This window comes from Dermacentor silvarum, chromosome 9, assembly GCF_013339745.2.
Source record: "Dermacentor silvarum isolate Dsil-2018 chromosome 9, BIME_Dsil_1.4, whole genome shotgun sequence".
Classification (NCBI taxonomy): Eukaryota; Metazoa; Arthropoda; class Arachnida; order Ixodida; family Ixodidae; genus Dermacentor; species Dermacentor silvarum.
Window position 1 is genome coordinate 109,837,444 of NC_051162.1, and position 24,649 is coordinate 109,862,092.

A 24,649-nucleotide genomic window follows, 5' to 3' on the forward strand; every position below is an offset into this window, starting at 1 on the left:
AGGCATGTAACCAACCTTACTTACGAGATTAGCTCGCTCGAGTCTTCCTGTCTCTCCATCTCACAACCTACAGACGTTGTCTACGTATCCCGCCTTAAAACTTACCCCTCGCCCATACCACAACAAGCACCGTGACGGTGCTTCAGGGGCCGGGGGTCACGTCACGGCACTATTCCTCAAGAGGAGCGTTGATGAAGACGACATTTTCGATCTGGCGCGCTCTCGGCCATATGGTTCAGCGCTTCATCGCCTTATAAATATATTGTAAATACGTTTTCCCGCTGTGTCAGCCTCCCCGTAACAATATCTTCTCTAGCAAATACCAACTCTATAAGGTTAGCACTAACCGTAATTTTATAAAAAGGTCGCACTAACTAGAGCAAACAAACCATTCACTTTTCAGCCATTACATTGTGAAATGGTACAATTTCTAATAAACTTATAAAAGCAAATTGATTTACCCAGGACTCAAATAATTTCTATTATACGCCTCGAAATCAAAATAATAGTTTGTTCCACAATTTTCCTTTTTTTTTACTATTCAGTGCTCCCAATGTAAATATGCAGTTAAACTGTGCACCTATGTGGATTTCTTTTTCTGTATTTGGGCTCATGCATGTGCATAAATATTAGGCGTGCTTCATTTTTATTTTTATTTTTCATTTTTTATTATTGATTTCAAGTTATATATATATAATCATATTGTTGTATTTGTAGGTATTGTATATTTTTGTATTTTTAAACATGCACTACTTCTTTCCTCTCTTACTGCTGCATATAATCTTCTTATCCACTTTAACGTTTGCATTGCACAGGAGATCCCAATCTATTCTATGTCTCTTAGATTTCCTTTCCTATTGAGCAATCTGTAGTGAAAACATGTGATAACAAGAAAACTTGATTCTTATTTTCTTATCCTTTTTTTTTGACTCCGAGAGTGCTAATTACTGTACTAACTTTAATATCATCGCGACATGGTGCAAAATGTGGAATATGAAATTGAACGTAGCCAAATGCGACTCAATAAGACTCTTTCACAATATATCCCCCCGTCCTACTTATTCACTTAATATTATTTCAATCAATTCTCTAACTGCCTATAAGATGTCATTATGATAGGAAGTGGACCTGGAAAAGCCCTATGGAGAAACAAGAAACAAAATCGATTTTATACTCTCTGCCAATCCCAGCATAGTGCAGAATGTAGAAGGGTTAGGTAGGGTAAAGTGCAGTGACCATAGGTTAGTGAGGTCTGCAATTTCTCTCAATTTGAAGAGAGAAAGAGTAAAATTACTGAAGTAGAAATAGACCAACCTAGATGCAGTAAGGGTAAAAACAGACCAATTCAGGCTGTGCTCGCAAACAAATATGCAGCATAAGAACACGAAGATGAAGTTAACATAGAGGTAATGAATGAAACCGTCACTAGGCTGATCTCACAAGCTGCAATTAAAGTGGGAGGTACAGCACCAAGGCAACCCGTAGGTAAGCTCTCCCAAGTAACAAAGGACCTAATAAAGAAACGGCAAAACATGGAAGTGTCAAACTCGAGAGATCAGATAGAATTCGCTGAACTGCCGAAACTGATCAATAAAAAGAAAGTAAGCGATATCCGAAATTATAACGTGGAAAAGGTTGAGGAAGCAGTAAAATATGGACGCAACATGAAATCAGCGAAAAGAAAACTTGGCATAGGACAAGGTAAGATGTATTTACTGAAAGATAAGCAGGGTAATATCATCATCAATTTTGATGACATTGTAAAAGCAGCGGAAGAGTTCTATACTGATAATTACAGTATCCAGAGCAGCCAGGCTACTTTCATTCGAAGTAGTGATGAACAGGATATAGAGGCTCTTTCTATAACTAGCGATGAGGTTAGAAGGGCCTTGCAAGACATGAGAGGGGGGGGGGGGGGAGAGCAGCCAGAGAAGATGGAATAACAGTAGATTTAGCAAAAGAGAGAGAGATATCATGCTTGAAAAGCTTGCGGCCCTTTACACGCAATGCCTCACAACTTCAAGTGTACCAGAGAACTGGAAGAACGCCAACATTATACTTATCCATGAGAAGGGAGACGTTAAAGAATTGAAGAATTATAGACCCATTAGCTTGCTTTCAGTATTGTATAACTTATTCACCAAGATAATTTCCAATAGAATCAGGGCAACACTTGACTTCAGCCAACCAAGAGAACAGGCTGGCTTCAGGGATGGATATTCTACGATGGATCATATCCATGTCATCGATCAGGTAATCGAGAAATCTGCCGAGTGCAATAAACCTGTCTACATGGCTTTCATAGATTATGAAAAGACATTTGATTCAGTAGAGATACCAGCAGTCATAGAGGCATTGCATATTCAAGGAATACAGGAGGCATACGTGAATATCTTGGGAAATATCTACAAAGATTCCCGAGCTACATTGGTTCTCCATAAGAAAAGTATAAAGTTACCTTTCAAGAATGGCGTCTGGCAAGGAGACACAATCTCTCCGATGTTATTTACTGCATGCTTAGAAGAAGTATTCAAGCTCTTAGGCTGGGATAGTTTAGGAGTGAGGATCAACGGCGAATATATCAGCAACCTTCGGTTTGCAGATGACATTGTCCTATTCAGCAACAATGAGGACGAATTAAATGATTGATGGCCTTAACCGAGAAAGTGTAAGAGTGGGGTTGAAGAATATTATGCACAAGAGAAAGATAACGTTTAATAGCTTAACAAGAGGACAAGAATTCAGGATCGCCAGCCAACCTCTAGAGTCTGTAAAGGAGTACGTTTATCAAGGTCAATTACTCACAAGGGACCCTGATCATGAGTAGGAAATGTACAGAGTAATAAAATTGGGTTGGAGTGCATACCGCCGGCTTTGCCAAATCCTGACTGGGAGCTAACCACTGTCGCTGAAAAATAAAGTGTACAATCGTTGCATAATGATGGTGCTAACATATGGAGCATAAACTCGGAGGTTAACAAGGAAGCTCGAGAACAAGTTAAGGATCGCACAAAGCGATGGAACGAAAATGCTAGGCCTAACGTTAAGAGACAGGAAGAGAGCGGTGTGGATCAGCGAGCGAACTGGGATAGCCGATATTCTACACTGACATGCAATGGTAAACAATGTAATGCGTAGGATGGATAACCGGTGGGCCATTAGAGTTACAGAATGGACACCAAGAGAAGGAGAACTGCAGTCGAGGACTGCATAAAGCTGGGTGGGGGTTATGAAGTTAGGAAATCTGCAGGCGCAAGTTTGAATCAGCTAGCGCAAGACAGAGATCGCACGGAGAGACCTTCGTCCTGCAGAGTACATAAATATAGGCCGATGATGATGATGATGATAATACATCACTTATGACTGCCATAACCTGGAACACGCTTCAAAAATCTGGGACCCCGGTCACGTCCGACTTAGCAAAAAGGTTGCAGCGGAGCGGAACCGTTCAGCTCGCTTCATTGTGTGCAACACCATCGCACTTGCAGTAAAATCAGCATGAAATCCAGTCATAATGTTCTTCAGCTCGATGCTCGCCGAGAACTGTAGCACCACTGTCACTTTCACTAAATATCACCCAATAATAATGTATTGAACGCGCATTGCACCACAACCGCTTCCTTTCATATCACTTAGTCTAATCACATGCTCAGAGTTAGCATACCATGTCATAATACTGTCACGCATTCCCAGTACTTCGTATGCCGGAACTAAAGCCACATTAATACTATGTTAGTCAGCACTACAGACTGATTGCTCCCGCAGATCACTCACCAACATATTTGGATATGTACTTTTTTGTCTTCAGAAGATTAAATTGACATATTATACTCTTTTGTTTTGTTTCTACGCGTAATGCACTTCTCCACGTGTAAAGAATTTCAAGTTGGGAAGTTGTTTCCACTTCGGCGTAGCCAGTGAACTGTGTACTACATAAAGAAACATTGCACACGAATGATGTCATGACGTGTGCGGCACAACGAACGTAGCCTGTCTTTGCCAAGGTAAAAAAAAATCAGTCGTAAAGCCATGCCGTCACTCTGTTGCTCACAATGTCGCCGTCGCCTTGTTGCTATTGTCGCACACACTCTCGCGTAACTCAAACAATTGCTCGCCTTACACAACAAAGTTGATCCACCTGTGAAGCCTTTGCAGAACCTTTAACAACGTCGGATAGCCAGTTACCTGCAAAATACTATGCATAAGATTGATTCCTACTGTCCGTCGCACTTGCATATTTTTTAGTGGCCACACCGCAAACAGTTACAAGATCTTATCGCATATGAAATTGGCAAGTATAAACGGAAACATGGTATTAATACCCATCGCGAAAGACTGCACTGGTGTGAAATTTTAGTGCGACCTAGCCAGCGGTTTAGCTTGAAGAGAAACGTTGACCTCGCACTTCTATTTTGGCAGGGCTCAGAATATGTAGTGCCTTGGCAGAGTACTAAGCATGTTACCGCGGCGGCGTGCGAGTTTCAACCGTTGTAAAAGTTGTCTGGCGCAACGCGTTTTTACAAATATCATGAACCAAAGATTGTCCCTGTAGCGAACCTATTTATGTTGATACCTGTGTGTCTCAGAAGTTCTTCGGGGCTTGTGGGAAGTCAACCTTCACTGGAATGGAGCGTCTCTTTCGATTGCACGTCGTGCATCGGTTGCCACCAAGCATCCCGCCGCCAAGTCCTCCTACACGGTTTCCTGCAAACTTAGGTGTCAGTTCTATGCCAAAGCAAGAATAGAACGAGAAAGTGATCATTCGGTTGATAAAAATAAGCCTGGGAAGTGCTATTTTCTGTAATTTTTTTGCCATGTCTTCATTTCTAGCATCCCAAATTACAACTTTTGCGCTTATTCAGCAATGGGGCCAACAGCTTGACATTGAGAAATTCTGTGTCATCATCTTAAAAAAAGAGCTTAACGCAGACTGTAGCAGTCCCGCTTCGAGTTCTACACGAATACCGCATTTTACGTTATTTAAGTTCATAGAGTTGCATTGTTGTGATATGGGTAGAAAGAGAGAAGCTCTTTAATGAACCCTGAAGACGTTTGCGTGGCTTGAGATGGATAATCATTCTCTTTATCAAGTTGGCTAAAATCTTAGGCTGATACCCGCATTCAAAAATTTTCTGTAGCACTCAGAAATATTCTCAAATGTTCAAACTGCTCACAGTAGCTGTCAGCCAATCGCGATATTGAACGTTTCATTAAACTAAACATTTGTTTTTAATGCGACCCCATATCTAGACATTTCACATCTGCGATCACCTGAAGGCGCAGCTGCAGTGGGCACATCTGAGCCTTTGTACGAAACAATAAGCACAGTACAAAATCGTACTTTGCAATTCAGATATGCTCATGCTTGTTGCTCAAATAATACGAAACAAAGAAAACACCGAATGACGCACACAACTAATATAGTTATACTGCTTGTAGGTAAGGTTGCCTCTTGAGTACCTTACATCTAAATAGAACCTTCACGCAGTTCAGGTAGGAATATATTTTATGCATAAATCATCATTATTAAAGCTGATAACTGTCGTTCGCTACGTTATTGACAAACAGAAGTCACCCCAAGTTATATCAGCTCAGGTGCGATTATATATTGTTCCTAACTAATCGCTGTTAAAACTGATTATTGTTGATAGGTTATTGACACAGAAAAGCCGGCCCCAAATCATTTTCTTCTTCATTTCTAATTGTCATCGCAACCATGACAAGCTCGTGAACCGCAACAAAGCAGCTTTAAAAGTTATTTCTTTAATGCCGAAGATTTCAAGTGAGTCACGACGACCTTGTCAGAACAATTGCATCATCACCAACTACCCCAACTCCCCTCGTTGATTACTCTCCTAAGAAGACCGCGTCGCGGAAATAATAGTCTCAACGTCGTCGTCACGTCGAGCATCCGCGAGAAAACGGTGCCATACAAGGCGACGGCCAAAGAAAACTGCTTGTCCACTTCCACACTACTTTTCATGTTTTCTACAGAAGGTGCACATCTACTTGGGAAGTATTTCTGACACTCACCGCCTCCTAAACCACCAAGTCTGCTAAGGGCAGTAAATGTTCCGATGGTGTTGATGGCAGACAAGCCCGCGCCGATTGCGCTGAGGCCAAGCGTGGCCTTGTTCCTGCGTGTCGCTACGATGGCCAAGGAAGAAAATCAATAAAAGCACGTGTATATGAAACATTTGCCGAGCATTTAAGTACATGAGCAAAAAGTTTTCAGTGCATTCTCACTAAAGCGAGGAATTCAGTATTGATGTAGCGACAAGGGAGAAAGAACGGAGACCCACGCGAAAGCGCACACGCATCTTCGGAGGCATAGAGTGTGTGCGTCAGCTACTTTTCTGGGCTTCATAAACCTTACACAGTGTATTCGAATTAAGCCTTTGCAGATGAACTTGCACCGTAATACACTACGAAATAGTGTTGTTTCTTTTTCTGCCTAGTACTTACGGCGATTCATACCATTTGTATTCGGCAAAACTAATCGCGACAAGTTCCGCGACACGCTTAGCAATATCATTCAATATTTATGCATTTGTTGTCTCTACGTTTTGTAGTTTTACTCTTGTATTCCAAGTACCGCATTATTCCAATGAACCCTGCTTTAGACTTCTGCATCTTTCTCTGTTTGTGAATTTGTTTGTTTTCCTGCGTCTTTTGTTGTGCTCTTCAATTCAACGCTGCTCCTTCTAGAAAATTGCGCGCCCACATTTTTGTTTCTTTCAAAGCGAACTTTTCTTCAATTGGCTTTTACAACATTTGCTTATTTGCCCTCATAAACAATATCATAAACAAATATGATACCTGCTAAGGCAGACATCAGTGCCAAATAAACTAAAAGAATTAGCTCATAAAATTTTAAATAATGATTAGGTTACCATCTTAATTACAATCTTTGCAGCACATGGTTATATATTGGAGAATTGAGGGGAATGGTCATGCAAGTCGAGTTTTGTGTTGTTGCATTTGACAGTGTATAGCCATGTAGATAAGAATAAGTGCCACGAATTACTAGTCCAATTCACCACACCATACAGATGCGGGACGATGAAGCGCGGTTCCCGGTCCTGCTCCCTTTTGGCTTAGGGTAATGCAATTACGATAGAGTATTTAACCCCACAGAAAGCCATTTACGCCTTAACATGAGGCCTTAAACAGCTATTTTGCGATCAGGTTTGAAGTACCATTCCTTCCTGCCTCACCAATAGTTGCCATTATTATGGGATGCATAACAAGCGCGTTCTGCGGCGTCTCCAATCAGAAAATTAACTGGATTCACTGTAGTTTTGCATGTATATTCATATCGATTAACACATTTTGAAATTAACTAAATTCTGACGTTTTACGTGCCAAAACCACGATTTCATTATGAGGCACGCCGTAATGGGGGACTCCGGAATAATTGTAACCACCAAGGGGTCTTTAACAATACACGCGACACGTGTATTGCATTTCACTTCGCATTTCACTTCGATCGAAATGCGGCGGCTGCGGCCAGGACTTGATACCGTGACCTCGTGCTTAACAGCACAAACACCATAGCTGCTAAGCCACGGTGGAGGGTGAATAACGCATTTCCATTTTTTTTGTGCCTATAACAACACGTGGCGACAATACATGGCGACACCCATTCCGTGCCGAGTGCCTGGCCGTCCGATATAACCACACATACGTGTTACGTTCAGTACATTTTTAAACACTTCTTTCGTAGTTTAGCCGCTAAATTAGGACTGTTTAAGACCTTGACAGGAATCAGGCACATAAAATGAACAATACTTAGGAGGTGACGCACATGGAATAAAACTGTAGTAGGCTCTCAAGGTGTGCATGCACTGAGTCTAGTATTGCATTTTATTGCGCACGTAGTGCCCGAATTTGCATGCGCGCCACCACTCACCGGCTCCTTCTTCTTCCTCAGAGTTTCGCCTTCTATTCGACAGACGCCTCCGTCCCTGCCGTTCCCGCCTATTTTCTTCTCTTTCCCGCAGGCGCTCTTCTCGTCCCCTCTGCCGCTCTGCGAAAGGTGAATGACGTAATATCAGCCTTTTCTGATGAGCCTCAAGTTCACCGAACGACGGACTAATTATGGAGTGGTAGTCCTCACAAGACATATTAAAACTATACCGTTAATAAAACCATATTACCATGCACGCAGCGGTTAAATGGTATGCGTGTGCAAATATTCGATATTTAGAATGTGAATCGAAAAAGCCTATAGCGTAAGTACTCACTGAGCCCATTTGTACTCATTTCGAGAATACGCTATTCTAAATCATCAAGTATCTCTTTCCATTCCACAGTTGTTGGTGCCTTGGGGGACAAATACCGCTGAAAGCGTGTACTTTTCCAGATGATTCTTCTGTAGCACCGCTGCTGCTGAGACGCACCACTTTCTGGGCGAATGTTTGCAGCGGTCGACCTCTGTGCAATAACTATTAGTCATTCAATAAGAACACCTCGCCTTTACACACTCAGTCAATTGGTTGTCACCGCTCGGGAAAACCAATATTTTACTTCGCCCAATCTCATCGCGAATGAATTTCTTTAAACCAAGGTGCAGTGCTAACTCCTTCAACGAGAACGGCAATCTACGTGTATGTGGCGACGTGTTATTCTCTTCTCTTATTAACATCACTGCAGCGTTATGAGGAGAAAGATGGTATCTTTTTTAGACAAGGAGGTTATAAGAAATGTTTCAAAGTTCCCTGTTTTATACGCTCCCCAGTTGACCGCACGCGCAGTTGGGAATGCCATACGTGCACACCCATTTGAAATTATTATGCGTGTATGCATCAAATAATGCAAATAGGACTTATTTTCAGCAATAGTGAAAACCAAAGGTATTCCACGTTGCTTAAAAATTTAAACATAGTCAGTATTTCAGTAGTCAGAATGGGCATTGGAAGATAACTTTTCACGAATTTTCGTATTCAAATCGGAAATTTCACTATTCGAACACCAGAGGAGAAAAAAAATTTGAATCAAGCTGCCTGAGGTTGTCATGAAAAAAATAACCTATCCTATATATCTATGGATAGATTAGGCCAATGGTTCTGCTTCTGATAAGAAGCAAAACCATTGACCTAATCTAGGCACCTCACCGGAAAGACCACTGGGGTTGCCTTTTCATACATGTACACTTTTCTATTTTTTATGATTGACTCATTAAACGTCTTTCTCTCACTCTCTCTCTCTCTCTCTCTCTCTATATATATATATATATATATATATATATATATATATATATATATTCTAACCAAGGCTGCATAAATTACGCTACAATATGTTTCTCTGTTACGTCGTGTACTTGACACGGTACTGATGAAATCAAGTGCAGCCGCGCAACCAACCGATGCGGGCATTATTACTCCGATTATTCCTCTTTGTTTGCTGTTCTTTCTCACACCGTGGCTGAGTTCAACTGTACATTTTTCATTCGCCTCTATCACGACCTAGCACTTGATTTTGTCCTCTGTGCTTATTACTTATTTACATATTTCCCTCTTTTGCAGTGAACCTATTCCAACCTCACAGGACCTAATAAAGGATAGCAACAATTATTTTATGCTTGGCATGCTGATGCATACCCCTTCAAGGCAGAACCGGGTAGCACATCGCCTATTGTTCATGACAAAAAGAAGAATCATGTCACTATACCCAAGTGTCTCACCATGGTTTCTTATCCATCCACTTTAGGCTCATCTCTGTTTTAAGACAGCATTTTGTAAGGCAAACAAAAACAACCATCATCGGCGTCGTAAATAACACGTGGAAAGCAACAGACGGAGATTGAACTTAGACTACTTCCTGGGTTTCGCTTGCAGTGTGGTTCCTTAAAAAATGGTTTATCTCCCTTTTAGAGGAGTCGGTCACAGCACGAAAGTGAAACGTGTATTCTAAGACGCTGTGGGCAGTTTCCTTGCACATTCACAAAAACAAGTTCATAACCGTACACTGTAGTCAATTACAGTTTCGCTCAAAGGGCGAAACAATGATTGCAATGCCAAGCGCGCAAGGCCTGTGCTGCTACGCTGCATAAACAGCACCCGGGAGGCTAACCGGCGTCATAGATATACCTGATGTCACAGCGAGCACACATGTGGTAAGACTAAGTCATTAGACTTTACTCGTAATAGCGCGAGTACGCCTATACACAGTTGAAAGGTGAGCAGACGCGTGAAAACTGCATAATACGCCGCAGTGCCACCGAGATGAAATGGTTGTCGGGGATCGCCTTCGAAAAATGAGCCAGGAACGCCATAGCGCGTAGACACCTACTGAGTTAGACCTCAAGACACTTGCAAGCAATGCCATCTTTACTACCCTTATTGGAAACCAGCGCTGAAACTTCACATACCAACGGCAGCGCTGTAACACACAGCCTGGCGAGCGGAGGAAACAATTTTCAGGAAACACGTGATGCTATTTCGCATCAGCAAATTCACCGCTAATCTTGAGGTGCATGTGTCTAGTTTCAGGCCAGGCTATGCACCGGAGTGCTACAATCTAAAAGCGCATGCGCTACTAGCCATGCCAGTGGCCTTGGACCGAACTTGGCAGGATGCGTCGGTCAGAATCAAGCGTTGATAACATGCGCGCGCATGTTACTGTTGGAGCTTTCGCGATATTTTCATAACCTCCCTGCAGGACAGTGTCCGCACATTTTTTTTTTTTTTTTGCGTGCTCAAACGGCCGCAGTGCCTCCTGGCCAGCGCTGGTTCCTCATAGGTGTTCATTCTGCCGACCATGTTGGATACGAAATTACTCAGTGATAAAACAGATAATACCTAGATATCCTCATTACATCAAATATACGTCATCAAGCTAGCACAATTCCTTTATTAAAGAAAACGTTTGTAACTTTTCAATGCCTACTTTCCTAACCCTTAGGCAGGAGTAAAAAGGCAAACTATCCGTATCTTGCGGATTTGTGTGGTGATAAATTTCTGACGTACGCCTTTGGGATATATTTGCGGAGGGGCCCGGCATAACACGCCTTCGTGTTAAAATTTCTCAGGGTCCAAGCAAATTGCGCAATGGTTGAAAATTAGTATAGTTGTTTGCGTGGTTTTTATTCGTGCCGTAGTTTAGGGTTCTCCAAAATGTTAAAGCAAATCGTTCTTCAATTGCAATTGTTGCCGAAAATGCGTGGCACATACCCTGTCGTCTTCGTTCTCGGCGTTCCTCCCTTTCTTCGCTCCTGTCCCTTACCTCCCTGCTCCAACCAGCACGATCGGTACCTAGCCTGCCGGGGCGTCCTCGGCGGGAGCTCCTTGAGAGGCCTCGACTGTTGTCATCGTCATCACTGTCGGTTACTGCACCAAGATTACCGCCTCCGCCTATCGCGCCTGTGCCGAAAAAGAAGGACATTAAGCTCGAATGAAAAATCATTTGTCGCAATTGCCAGACCATGTTTCTGCAGTAAAAAAACTAGAGATATTCAGTGCCCCTTGAGGAGCTACTGAATACGCGCTTAAGAAAGCTTTTTTCCTGCTCGAATAGTAACTTTGCATTTGTAAAGTACCGAACAGGCAAGCAGTAGTATGAGCGGAGTCTTGTTTTCTTAGACGCGCAAGATTAGTAGCGAAGATTCCTTAATTTTCCCGCACACTAGTTTTTCATAATGTCGGCTATGTTGGTAATGAATGGCCCGCGCTAGTTTTTCTTGATGTGCGTTTTCCATGAAAATTCACGTTCGGCCTGGGAAACGCTCCACAATTACTTTCTTGTAAGATTGCGCAAACATGCATAATTAGGTTGAGCAAAATCGTTGACGTAAAATTGTGATCTACTATGCAGTTCCCAGAGAAAATTGAGATACCTAAGTACGGTCTTCTCATTTCCCGCTTATGTGTGGCCACTTCCTTCAAAGCAGTTAAAAAACTCCCACAAACGTACTGTGCATCTGTAGCTTGACTTCGCTTTTTTTTTTCTTTTTTTTTCAGAGGGCCAAGTGAAACCGTGATATATCGGTTGAATGAGTACGCTTGCTGAAGGTCGAGCAGGTCTCCGTGGCAACGCCAAACAAGGCGCCAACTCTCGGCAAAGTTCCGTTCGAGCATTTCTGAATGCTCTTTTTCGGGAAAGCCCATTAGTGTTTGTGCTTGCAGTTTACGAAGGTCAGTTCGGTCTGTTAAGTCTAAATCATTTTCGTGACAAAGAAACGATGCATCAATGGTAATACGTGGTATGTAGGGCAAACTGGGCACGCAACGCAATATACATGACTACTTATTGCATGCCCCGTTTGCCCTACATATCACGCACTACCATTGATCCATTGTTTCTTCATCACGAGAATGGTGTAGAATGAAGAGACCTAACAGACTTACGTAGACTGCAAGCAGAAACTTCAAGAAGAAACAAGCTTTCCCGAAAAAAAGCATTCGGAAATACTCGAACAACACTTTGCCGAGGGTTGGCGCCTTGTTTGGCGTTGCCACCTAGACCTGCTTGACCTTCAGCAAGCGTACTCATTCAACCGATATGTCACGGTTTCACTTGGCGCTCTGAAAAAAAAAAGAAAAAAAAAGCCAAGTCCGCCTAGTAGTTGGTGTCCATGGAGCACGTGCCAAATAAAAACACTTGGTTAGTGTCGCCTTCAGAAGCGCCATCTTTCGGTGACTCGTAGCACGTTTAAAGTTAGAGTCGAGAAACTTTAATACCGAAACTCATTCGCAAAGGAAAGTACTATCGCCAGCAAGTAGCACTACGTTTGAGAATTAAATTTGCTGCGTATCAAAGAAATAATTACAGTGACTTTCGAATTTAGAGTGCGAGTTTTAGCTTCAAATGTTGGGAAAACATGTAATACTTGTTAGGACTTCATAGTGACCTGCACAGAGTTCACCAAGTACGTAGCAAAAAGAAATACCAAACTTCGAAGCTACATCATTGTGTTGAGAGCGTGAAATATGAATGAGTGCTCTTTACTGTAGTTTGTTGAAAAGTCTTTAGATATTGTTACCAAGCAATGCTCGAGACAACGCTGAGGACAATACAGAAGACGACGACGCCCTCTGATGTCCCGCGGACTGGTTATGTATCTTGTATCATGTTGTAACATCTTGCATTCAATGCTTCATTATGAGGTATATCAGGTTATGAAAACTGACAGTAAAGTATTACATTTCCCTAAGCCTCGTAGCCAGTCTAGACTGCTTATTTATTGCAGAAATAAGGGATTGCAATTGAATATGTTATGAAATATTTAGTTTCATTATTTTCACTTTTTTTTTCAAACGTTGGCACCCTACAAATACGTTTTATTCTGCAGCTATAGGCCATGTCCATTTTTAAGCCACCTAATTTCATTGGCGCCTCTAAAATGCAGCACAGTTCTCTTAACTTATTTGCTTTTCGTGTATTTAATAAAGCCATCTAAAATGCAAGCCGAGCATGAACAGCCCCATTGTAGCATGTTTTCATTATCCGACCACCGACTTTCTTCGTCAAACTTCCTGGCTGACCATATGCTTGAAATAGCCGCGTGGTAGTTCAATGCCTATGGCGCTGCGTTGCTGAAAACGAGGTCCTGGGTTTGATCCCTTCCATGGCAGCCGCATTTCTATGTGGACGGAATGCAAAAACGCTCCTGTGCCATGCATTTGGTGCACAATAACAAAATAACAGGTGGTCAAACTTATTCCGCTGCCCCAGACTATGGCGTGCCTAATCAGTTCGTGGTTTCAGCACATAAAACCCCATAATTGCAGTTAATATAGCTTTAACACACAGCGGCGTTCGGTTGAATTTGCAGATAATGCGCTAAACCTGTCGATGTTGTAAGTTGACTTAAAGAAACACTAAAGTTAAACAAGGAAATTAGTTTATTTTGATAAAGCATTCTTGAACTATATTTTCGAGGATATCACGGATGTGGGTTGGTTATTGGAAGAGAAAATGACGATCAAAGTTCATTTTCTAATTTTTCACCTAAACTTCACCGTAGCTACGTCTGCATGACGTCACGGGTCGCAAATTATTTCTTCGCATTCCAGCCGTTGTGGTTCAGTAGATATTATTGAAACTTTCTGCGCTCACTCTTTGGCTCTTTTAAATAACAATGTAGTCCGTCTTCATCGACAAAAGCTAAACTATGCCCGAGCACATGGCGTCAAAATCCTTGACGTCCCGCTAAGCTGGTGCGGGAAATTGAAAGCGTCATCGCCATCCACCTTTCGTTCTTGAGACTTGTCTGAATAAGCATGCATCTTCTCTCAGTAAGAGTGGCCATTTTGGTATCGTGGAATGGTAATTTACCAACCCAGTTCAAATCATTTTCCTCTTTAGTGTGCCCTTTAAGACTGGTAAGAGCGATTCGATATGGTACGCCAGGAATCAGTATTCTTCAATATAACATCAAGTCTAATTCTGGCATTGAACGCGTTCTTGATATCCAGAAGAACGGTTTTGTTGAAATGTGCCGACAAATTCCGCTTTCAGTCTAAGTCATTCCATCGAAAGTTTACCAAATGCTAAATGAATGACGCACCATAATCAAAACACAATCAAAACCATATGATAGGCAGTAATAACAAGTTACTCTAAGCTTTCTGATAGCACCAAGCCCAAGTCTGAAATTTTTCTCCCCATCTGACCTTTACATGTACGTTTGCTGATGAAGGCCAGCACTGCGATTTATTGATTTTTTTCACCTCGGATCTGGTGCAGAATTTAAAACACGTTTGATGTTTTACATTCAAAGCTTTTAGAAACAACGAAGTGTCTTGAAACGGTGCGCCTCTGGGTGTATCGACGAGCCAAAGCTCCAAGTAAACGCTCCTCTGATCCCATGTACATAGTTAAATTAACTCTCAAGGAAATAAGGGCTATATAAACTTTAAGTCTCAAATGCTTACAAAGAAAGGTTGTCCCTTTCTCTTTTATGAAAGCGCGCAATCAATAATGCGATTATTTATTTTAGTGGTAGACCTTTCACGCAAATTATTTATATTGTAATTCATTCGTTATAATATGGAAGAAACAACATTTGCATACACTCGTTTCATTGCAGCCTTTCTAATGCAATACCGAGCCATTTCGTGAAAGCGCAACACATTTGTTATTTTAAAATTATGACTCAATAGGTTGTCATTAAACTTTGCCAGGAACTAATGAAATTTACCAACAGAAAATTAAATCTCATTTTAATTCATAGCTTCTAGAGTGTTCTATTTTACATGATTCATAATAAGTCCTATTAGATAAACGTGCTCCACGCTTTTGAATGAATAAATTTTCCCATTTTGGCACTCATTCAATCATTCATTGTGAGGACTCAATTCAAGAGGATTTGTTGATTCGATTCCCCACTTGCTCACTAGTGACTATGCATCGTTGTGTTCAGTAGAATATGTGACTTGATCTTATAATAAACCAGTTGGAAGTTTGCGCTTCGTGTCACTTTGTGTTTTCCTTCTTTGTCAGGTACTCCTCTTCATCCGCGTCTTATGCATTGTGCGATATCAATGAACGTACAGGCTAACGCTAATTCATCGCTCTGTTTCGGCACAGCGATCAAGTCGAGCCTATCTGACAAGCAAGCAAATATTAATACAAAACGAAGAAAAGTTTGTACGTCTCAAAGTAAAGCTATTAGACTGGCGTCAAAACAGGACCCAAAGCGCCTATGAACTACAAATCCTGCAATATCCTTTTAATTGAAAATGAATGCTCGGGTTCTCGTAAATGTCTTAGAGGATACACTATACCTGAAGAAATGGCTATTGAGGTCTTGCTTTTTGTTATACTTCTCGGAACATGTAATAAACGTTCAGAAATGTAGCAATGAGCCCTATCAAGATGTTTGTTTTAATAAATGTAGGAAACATGTGCCTCACTTTTGCACTTCATAAATAGGAAGGTGAAAAGAAAGCACTACATAAAGGCTCTCTCCGTTCCTAGCCTCTCTATTTGTAAAACTTCCTAAAGTGCATCACGTCTTGGGATTTACTGTTTATTTGTTCGCAGGGTTTAGAATTTCTTAAGCAAATGGTAATCACACTCACGTGCAATAATTTGTGAGTTCAGGATTGTCTGAAAGGCCATTTCGCGTAACTCAAGCAGTAACTTTGTTGTTTTTTACGCCATAGTAGGATTGCTACTAACCTCCACCTCGTCCAATCCCATAGTCAGGACCGGACGTGTCGTAGCCTGCAGCACCACCTGCACCTGGCAAAATTCTGCCCAGCAGTTCAAGGCCTTCTGTTTGACGGGCATAAAAAAGGGCAATAAGCAACCGAAAAAAAATCTTCAGTTATTCTAGCTGATGTCACGCTGATGTCATGTCATGACCTGGAAGAAGGTTGAGCTTGTTCTAGACATGAAGTATCCTGACCAAGTACATACAACATGCGGTGGCCTGATAAGTAAACACCGCTAGAAGCGTTGTAAACTTTTTTTTATTTTTGTTGCAATGTATTTTTATATAGCTGAAAACAGATATGTTCACAGCCTACGTTGCTTTCTTGCAGCTTTTGTGCGTGTCAGGCATAAATTTTGGTGACTTTCATAGCGGCCTCCTCCCCTACTTGAATTTATCTGAAAATAGTTCCTATGATCTGTAAAATCATATACAAGCCAAACTAAAGAGTTGAACATCCGAAAGACAACGCCTTATTAAAGTCGTCACTTGTGTAAGAAGCAGGGTATCGTGCAATAAAGCCGACTCAAGTTAAGAGTGTATGTAGCTTGGTTTATTGTTCCCCTGTCTGAGAGTTTCTTGAAGGTTTTTGGAGTTTCCTTTGAAGGTTAGAGATTCTTCGGAATTTGGATATTTGGAATTTCTGTATACACCTTTTTATTATTTCAACATGTCCTCCGAGATGAATGAATGAACTTTTATTTCCCTTTTTAAGAAAGGGGAGGGGCCGGAGGGGAGAGAGGGAGGCCTGTGTGCTCCAGTCTTAGCACCTTCTGCTGCCAGACGTCCGCCTAGCAGTCGTGGTAGGCCTCCGCTACCTCCTCAGCCCACCTCAGGACTCGGTCCTGCAGGGCGGGATCGGAGCTGCGCAGGGCAGTCTCCTACAGCTCCTCGCTACTAATTAATGCTTTGAAGTTGCGAGGGGGATATTTGATGGGGCATTTCCACATGATATGGGAGAGATCTGCTGTCTGGACAGGGCAGAAGCGACACTTGGGTGTCGGGTATGTGTCGGGAAAGAATAAGTGCAAAGTGCGTGGGGTAAGAAAAGTGCGAGTTTGCAGTTGGCGCCACAATATTTCTGTCTGGCGTGTGCTCGACACAGAGAGAGGTGGATACGTTAGGCGTTGGTGTTTGTAATGTGTGCAAATTTCATGGAATGTGATGAGTGCGTCTTTATTGATCTGTTGTTGGGAGTCATTGGCTTCTAAGGTAAGGCCCACATTTCCGTCCACTCGGTCCGTGAATCCTCGAGCAGCGGCATGAGCCATTTCGTTGCCTGGGGTAGTCCTTGATGTGCTGGAGTCCAGATCAGAGCGATGTCCAGATGAGCGCAAGCGATCTCCTCCGAGATCGCTTGCGCTGCCAGGTCTAGCTCCGGCCATCGTAGTCACTGCGCTCGCCAACCAAAAAATGTAATGCGGTGCGCGCACCCGCCCGCCCCTGGATGGCGCTTTTAGGCGAAGGCCCCGGCTTACGTGTAGGCGACCGTAGAAGGCGGACTGCGCGACATCTGAACGTGCGTAACTGCCTCTCTTTTAGTTAAGGGCCCCGTGTCGCAGAAAATCCGGCGTTGGTGTCAGCACCGGCGCCGGAGTAAGCATGGGCGTCCGTGGCGGAGAAATTCACCCCGAACCACTCCGACCATATAGGCCCTCCACTTGACGCAAGGCGTTAGTGAACAAAAATATAATTTTTCAAAGTAAAATTCGCCAGAAAAAATTGTAAATACAACTCATACAACCTACAGACATGATAGCGTCGGATTGTAATTTGAATGTACGATAAAACATAATTCTGTTACATGATATAGAAAGAGAGAAAGAAATAAAGAGAGAGAGAGAGAGAGAAAAGAAGAGATACAGAAAAAGAAAGAGCGAGAGAAAGAAAGAAAATCACCACGAAGGTCAGAGAAACCCCCAAAAAAAAGAGAGAGAAAGGAAGAAAGAGATATAGAAAGAGAGAAAGAGAAAGAAATACAGAGAGAGAGAAAGGAAGCGAGCGAAAGAGTGAGAAAAAGAAAGATGGACAAAGAGAAAGAAATAAAATCACCACTAAGGTCAGATACACACACGACAAGCTTCGCCTACCCCCATTTTCTCGACAGGGGAAGGGCTGGTGAGTTTTTTTTTTTTTTTTTTGCCTCATCGCATAACGCTTGTTTTATTCTGATGTAACCGTGGTTTTCCCCTTACCGATTGCCTTCCTGAATGCCCGGTAAGGTATTCATAAATCATTTTCCTAAAGTAAATATAATAAACACTCCATAAGCAGACACGCAGATGATACGCAACACGCGCGATGTTTTGTTCGGTGTAATTAACATTTCAATCATACTGTTCATAAATAAGATAATGCCTGCTTGGGCAGCAACAATATTACGAAAATAAACACGTAAATAATCGCATACTTTATCATTTCACGCTTCGCGCCCAATTTCACGCTCATCCAGCCTTAAAACTGTGACGCGCAGCAGGCAATGGCACGAAAACACACACCGTAAAACACACGGATTTTTTAACGCAATAGCATTAAAGGCCCTGTGTCACAAAAAATCCGTCGTCGGTGTCGGATGTCGGCGCCGGCGTCCGCGGCCGAGAAAATAATCCCGAACCACCCCGACCACGCAGGCCCTCCGCGTGGCATAGAGGTGTTATGGAACTATTTGAATTTATCAAAGTAAAATGCTACAGAAATATCGTAAAAGACGACCTAACCGCAACCTGCAGACGCGATAGCGTTGGATTGTAATTTTCATTATGCCAGAAAACATAATTCTCTTACGCGGAAACTCAAACACAAACCCCTTTGCCAGCATTTTGACCACCAATATAACGGCGCGCCCCGGTTGATTCCCTACAAAAACACCATCCAGATGACGCTCGCCTCCTCAGCAGCCGTGCGTAAAGGCGAAGCTTGAGAAGAAAAATAGAAAGCTGCAGTTGCCGGGAAGCTTGACAAGCAGTCGGGAATCTTTGAATACTATCGCGTTCCACTCTTAAAGGCGAAGCTTAAGCTTCCTCCAAATTTTTCTGTAATCCACAACGAAACGTTTTTTTAAAGCATGCTGCACCTTAGATCAAATATTCATTGGGTTTCATTCAGGTGAAGACTTCACCTTAAATATTTGCCTCTGAAGTGGCACTCCTATTTTTGCGAGTTAGGTTTGTTCGCTCGCTAACAAAGCCAACATTGGATACGCTGTTCAAAATATCGATGAAAGGGGCTGGTTGGTGGCCCTTCGTACATTCTAGACATCTCACGACGAGCTCTTGCGGAGATATACCGCTTCTACATACCCACGTGTATGTAGTGGCAGTGTATGTGTGCGCAAAAAAAAAAGTCAACGAATTTCAGAATAAATACCCGCCAGCGTGGACCTTGCCTCTCGTGCGTGTTCAACCGTAATTTTTTAATCACCAAGAGAACATATAGCAGTGCAAAATTATCCTGTTTTTCTCCCATCATAAGAGCCGTAGCAACCGCACCGGAGCGCGCGATAGCCTCCTCTACGCATGAAAAGCCCTTGGGTGCCAGCACCGTTATGAGTAGATGGAACCAGCCACGCAGACTACCTATATTACGCCCTAACCACGCGAATGGGACGGCCGGAGCAAGACCTGCCAGCGTGCGAATCTCGGAAGCCACGGTTGAAAATATGAAAGACGTGTTTAGCTGTTCCTTTGTTTCGACAAGCCTAACGTGTTTACTTTCTAATGACTATTAGCCTGAACTCTTTCTGATAGTTTTCTTCGTCGCACCACTTACGTTTTCTTTTTCGGGCTCGTACATGGAACCACTCTTAATAAATGGGCACTCGGAAGAAAAACATGAAAACATCGCAGAAGCAACCCTTTTTACGCAACCCACCGCGATCCAAGCTTCACATGACGTGGCAAAACAAATGTTGTCGGAAAAGTAGCAAATATTCTAGATAAAAATTTAGAAGCTTAAATAGCCACCGTCCTGTATTGTTACTCACGTACTGCTGTGAATGCCGACAAAGTGAGCTAATCAACCAGACTCTCTTAGCCCAGTTTACACATTTCTCTGGATATTGGCGCTAAACGTGAGCATTACCTGTGCCACCGCCACCAAGTAGACCTCCTCCCATTCCTCCAGGTAACATATCTTGATTGATCCTACGTGCTGTAAAAAAAATCTGTCAGCAATAGTTTGTTTCCTTAATGTCCAGCTAGTTCGTCTAGTATTGCTGTGTCTGACTACTGGCTCCAGTGAAGAGACCAGGTATCCGACAAAAACCAGTTTTGTTCCGTTATGTCTGCATTACATTCCTATGGCAAGCTTTCTTGGAGTCTGAATGCCTGTGAGGGTAAGAGATTCAGTGCCCATCATTTCTCAGGTACAATTGATGCATCCAAAAAGCGAATGTTTTATCTTCGATTTTTAATGACAACTAACGAATCAATGCATTCTAGCATTCCTACTGCTCATGTAAGAGAACTGGGATATCTTGCTTATTTCCAATTCCATTTGTTCAACAAGTGAATGTCAATATTGCATCCATCCCGAATATGCAAAGTCAGTCTGACGTGCAATGCGTTATGGTGGTTCCGCCAGCAAACAAACAAAAATATTTCGAACAAAAGTATATTATTGCATGAATATTTTAATCATTCAACTTAGAATAGGTACCGTGCGCTTGTTGTAGGTCATTATCTGTGGAAGAGGCAGTGCGGAGCGCAAGCTAATATGGTCAGATTAGCTCGCTTTGCCGTGGTTGTAAACCTTCAAATTTGTTACCCAATATGTATATAAAATGGGCTCCCATACCACAGATATTGCGTTTGCGAGATCAACGTTCGCAGGTACTGAATGTGGTGTCAATGAAACATTCAGAGTGAAAAATTATAAACCTTAAGCCATAATTAGCGCCTGCAGTAAATATTCATTTTTATGACACGCTTACTGCGTTAGATTTGTGGCAGGGATTCTCACGCACATTGTAACATTGCTGCGGCAAGACTTGGGCCCAAATTGCTAAAATTCAGTCTCATTTCCGATTGCTCGGCATAATACTGCGCTGACATTCCCTACAGGGTTCAGACTGCCTACGATAACCTGCAATGGCTAGTCACAGCAGCAATGCAAGAAATGTTGCTTGAAGTTCGCGGAGAAAACAAACACACAATAAGTACTGCTTCCTGCAACGCACCTACATCGAACAAGTAATCATCAGTGGTAGGACAAGGGATGTTAGAAGCTGGAGCTCTGGAGCCAGTGTTTGGACGAAGGACTTGTCTTCGCCTGGGCGCAGACAAGTTACATTGTCTAAATGTCGTGCTCTAGTTCAATACATCATTTGCTGCAACACTGTTAATGAATTCATATCGCTATCTTCCTGTGAACATCTGTCCTACTTAAGCAAAGAAGGTAGCTTAACACGTGCTCTTAAATCTAAATGTAACTCTGCTGCCAATAGCTTTGCATTATTGCTAAGGGATGCTCAGTGGACGGAGCAACTTGTGATGCAAGGACTCAGTGAACGTTTCCATTATTTTAGAGGACAAAGAAAGATTATCGATATCCAAGAACCTGCATTTGCCAGTGAGCTACGTTGACTGCCAGACTTTCAGCAATCCAGTTCCCAAGAACACGACGGAAATCGTTGAGACTTTGTACTATGGGTCTCTGCCTGTGTTTGCATTGTTCGTCTCACACAAGAAATGTGTTCATACTTTGTACATCGGGACCTAGTTATGCCACAAGCGGCGAACCAGCAACTCAAATGAAAAAGTGACGTTGACTCGGTAAAGCTGCGATCACCATATTGTGGCGAGGTGCTCAGATGTTGCTGTGTGCGGATCTCTCGAGTAAGGGCGCTGCACGTGTTAGTAGCATGCATAATTCCGTTTAGCTTTGACCATGTTCTCCCAATGACATTTTCCCAATTGTGTCTTTCGCGCCTTCCATCTCGTAAGCCCTGAGTCACTTCCGAAAACGCTAGACGCATGTCCTTACTGCATATCTAGCTCAAAACGCGCAGTTTGAACAAAAGAAGATCAATAAAATGGCACCATGTAACTATCGCCCAAAGGACTGTACTCGGCACGTGAGGCCTTCAACTGTCAGAACTGCAAGATTCGAATCTCACTATTAGAAGACAAGGACCCCTTCTATTTTGTCGTTACGTTCGTGATTTGAAAAACCTTTTTCAACTTGGTTTCTCGGGATTTCAGAAACGCATAAAAATATACGTACATATTCTTCCTTTTGAAATCTAAGCAAGTACAGCATGTGCTGCGAATGCAGGACGTAGTCGGTTATAATTTTTCACGAACGCTAAAACGAATGACCATCAAGTGATGTGTACACTTACCATAGCTAACTCTTACTACTGCCAGTGCAACCACGACGTTTAGCAGTACTAGCGCCTTCATTTTTTCTGCTGGCTTGTTCCACCTGCGCCAACCAGCGTCCAACTGGTTCCGCTACCAAATAAACTGATATTTTAGGCACAATCTTATCAGCCTGGCCTCAGTGACATTGAAAACATCGGCGGCGGCCCGTTAAACAATGCCGGGGATGTGAGCTTGCTTGCCGCCCACATCCCTCTAGAACCTTGTTGTCGTCATCATACTCCATAAAAATAAGGCTAAAAGAAAAACAATGACTGTGCACTCTATAACTGTGCATTCTTGGGTGAGTTGGTGCACGCCTTAAGAAACAACTCTTAGACAATATAGAAGAAGTGACAGGAGCATGCGATGCCGACAGAAACAACAGTGCGTAACCCTGTCAATCTTCTTGGAGCATCAGCCTACTTCTACGTCTTTTATACTATTTACATCTTGCCTTCTCCACAAATAACATTTCTTTGACCTTCGTGAGCCAAAACATGTTGGGCCTTCACCGCATGTCGCCACAAACCTGCTCATTCGGCGGTACAGGTGTAGAGAAAACGCCGAAGCATAATATTATAAACGTGTGTTGCAACTTGTTTTTGAAAGCGTGCATTGACCTCACAGCAAATGTAGTCAGTCATTAGCAAATTACTAATCACGCGCGCAAAAGCAAATGTGAACACCTCTCACTTGATGGGCGCAGAAACTCGCAGCGAGCGAACTGATTTTCATGCCGGCGCTCACCTCGAAGCGATCTTAGCCGCGAAAACACAGGGATGGCGGACTCTATCTATCTATCTATCTATCTATCTATCTATCTATCTATCTATCTATCTATCTATCTATCTATCTATCTATCTATCTATCTATCATATCTATCTATCTAATCTATCTATCTATCTATCTATCTATCTATCTAGCCTCGTACACCATCCCAGCAACTCGAGCGATCTTCCGGCAAGGGCGACTGCGTATATGAATACAGTCGTGATGCCGTTGGGGTTGTTGGGACACGCTGCAAGGCTGAGCCAAGCGAGTACAGGCAACACGCATCCCAAACAACAACTGAACTTTTATTCACTCCGAAGCTCTTAAGAAAAGTGACGTGTCCTCGCGCATGCGCTCTTGGCATTGCCTACGGAAGCGCCGTTTCGTGGCGCTACAATACTCCCCCCCTAGTGGATGAGTCCACAATGAGCTGCGGTTCATAAGTTCATTCGCAACGGAGGTCTTGTGCGCCGTCCACTCCATGTGAACCTTTCGACGACTGGTTGAGCCGGTTCAGTCTGTTCTGCTGGTAGTCCTTGTGGCTGTAGAACTCGAGCTGACGAACGCAATTCACTGCTGCTGTCCACATGCGCTGGTTTTACGCGGTCAAGCGAAACCACGTCGTGACGGCCACCTCGGTCGATCGTGATGTGCTTTTCTCCTCGTTTCACCACCTTGAACGGCCCATCATACGGGGGCTGGAGTGGACGCTGTACGGCGTCGTGCCTTACAAACACGTGAGAGCAGGAGGAGAGATCACTGTGGACGTGGACAAGCCGTGGTGCTGGCAGACGCGGAGGGACAGCGCGTAGCTTGCTCATAATGTCCCGCAGTCGCAGGGCGTAATCGTTGTTGGCCTGGGCGTTTGCGTTTTTACTGTCAGCGACAAACTCCCCCGGAAGGCGAAGTGTTGAGCCGTATACGAGTTCAGCCGAGCAGCAGCCAATGTCCGCTTTCAGAGCCAGTCCTAATTCCCAATAAAACCAGGGGTAGCGCCTCTACCCAACTGTGACTTGAAGCTGCCGTCAGGCTAGTCTTTAGTTGGCGATGAAACCTTTCCACCATACCGTTGCTGATGGGATGGTAGGCCGTGGTTCTGATGCGCATGATTCCTAGGAGCCGCGTGATGTTCCCGAATAGGGCAGACTCGAATTGCGTTCCGCGATCCGTTGTCACTGTTGATGGAACTCCGAATCGCGCTACCCAGTGGTAGATGAAAGCGCGGGCCACAGTGTCGGCGGTCATATCTGGGATGGGGACGGCCTCCGGCCACCGCGTGAAGCGGTCTACGCAAGTTAGTAAGTAGTTTTGCCCTTGGCAATAAGGCAATGGTCCCACAAGGTCCAAATGTACATGG

At 43.1% G+C, this 24,649-nt stretch overlaps 1 protein-coding gene across 1 annotated transcript; it reads right to left on the bottom strand.

The window, feature by feature from the left end:
* Positions 1–4,579: 4,579 nt before the first annotated feature.
* On the bottom strand, positions 4,580–23,881 carry LOC125939887 (U1 small nuclear ribonucleoprotein 70 kDa-like). The gene is made up of 6 exons (XM_049655395.1): positions 23,782–23,881; positions 16,126–16,221; positions 11,175–11,363; positions 7,913–8,029; positions 6,034–6,147; positions 4,580–4,704 (listed from the first exon to the last, which is right to left on the bottom strand). The coding sequence occupies exons 1-6, from the start codon at positions 23,879–23,881 to the stop codon at positions 4,583–4,585; spliced, it is 738 nt and encodes a 245-aa protein (XP_049511352.1). The 3' UTR covers positions 4,580–4,582.
* Positions 23,882–24,649: the final 768 nt, after the last annotated feature.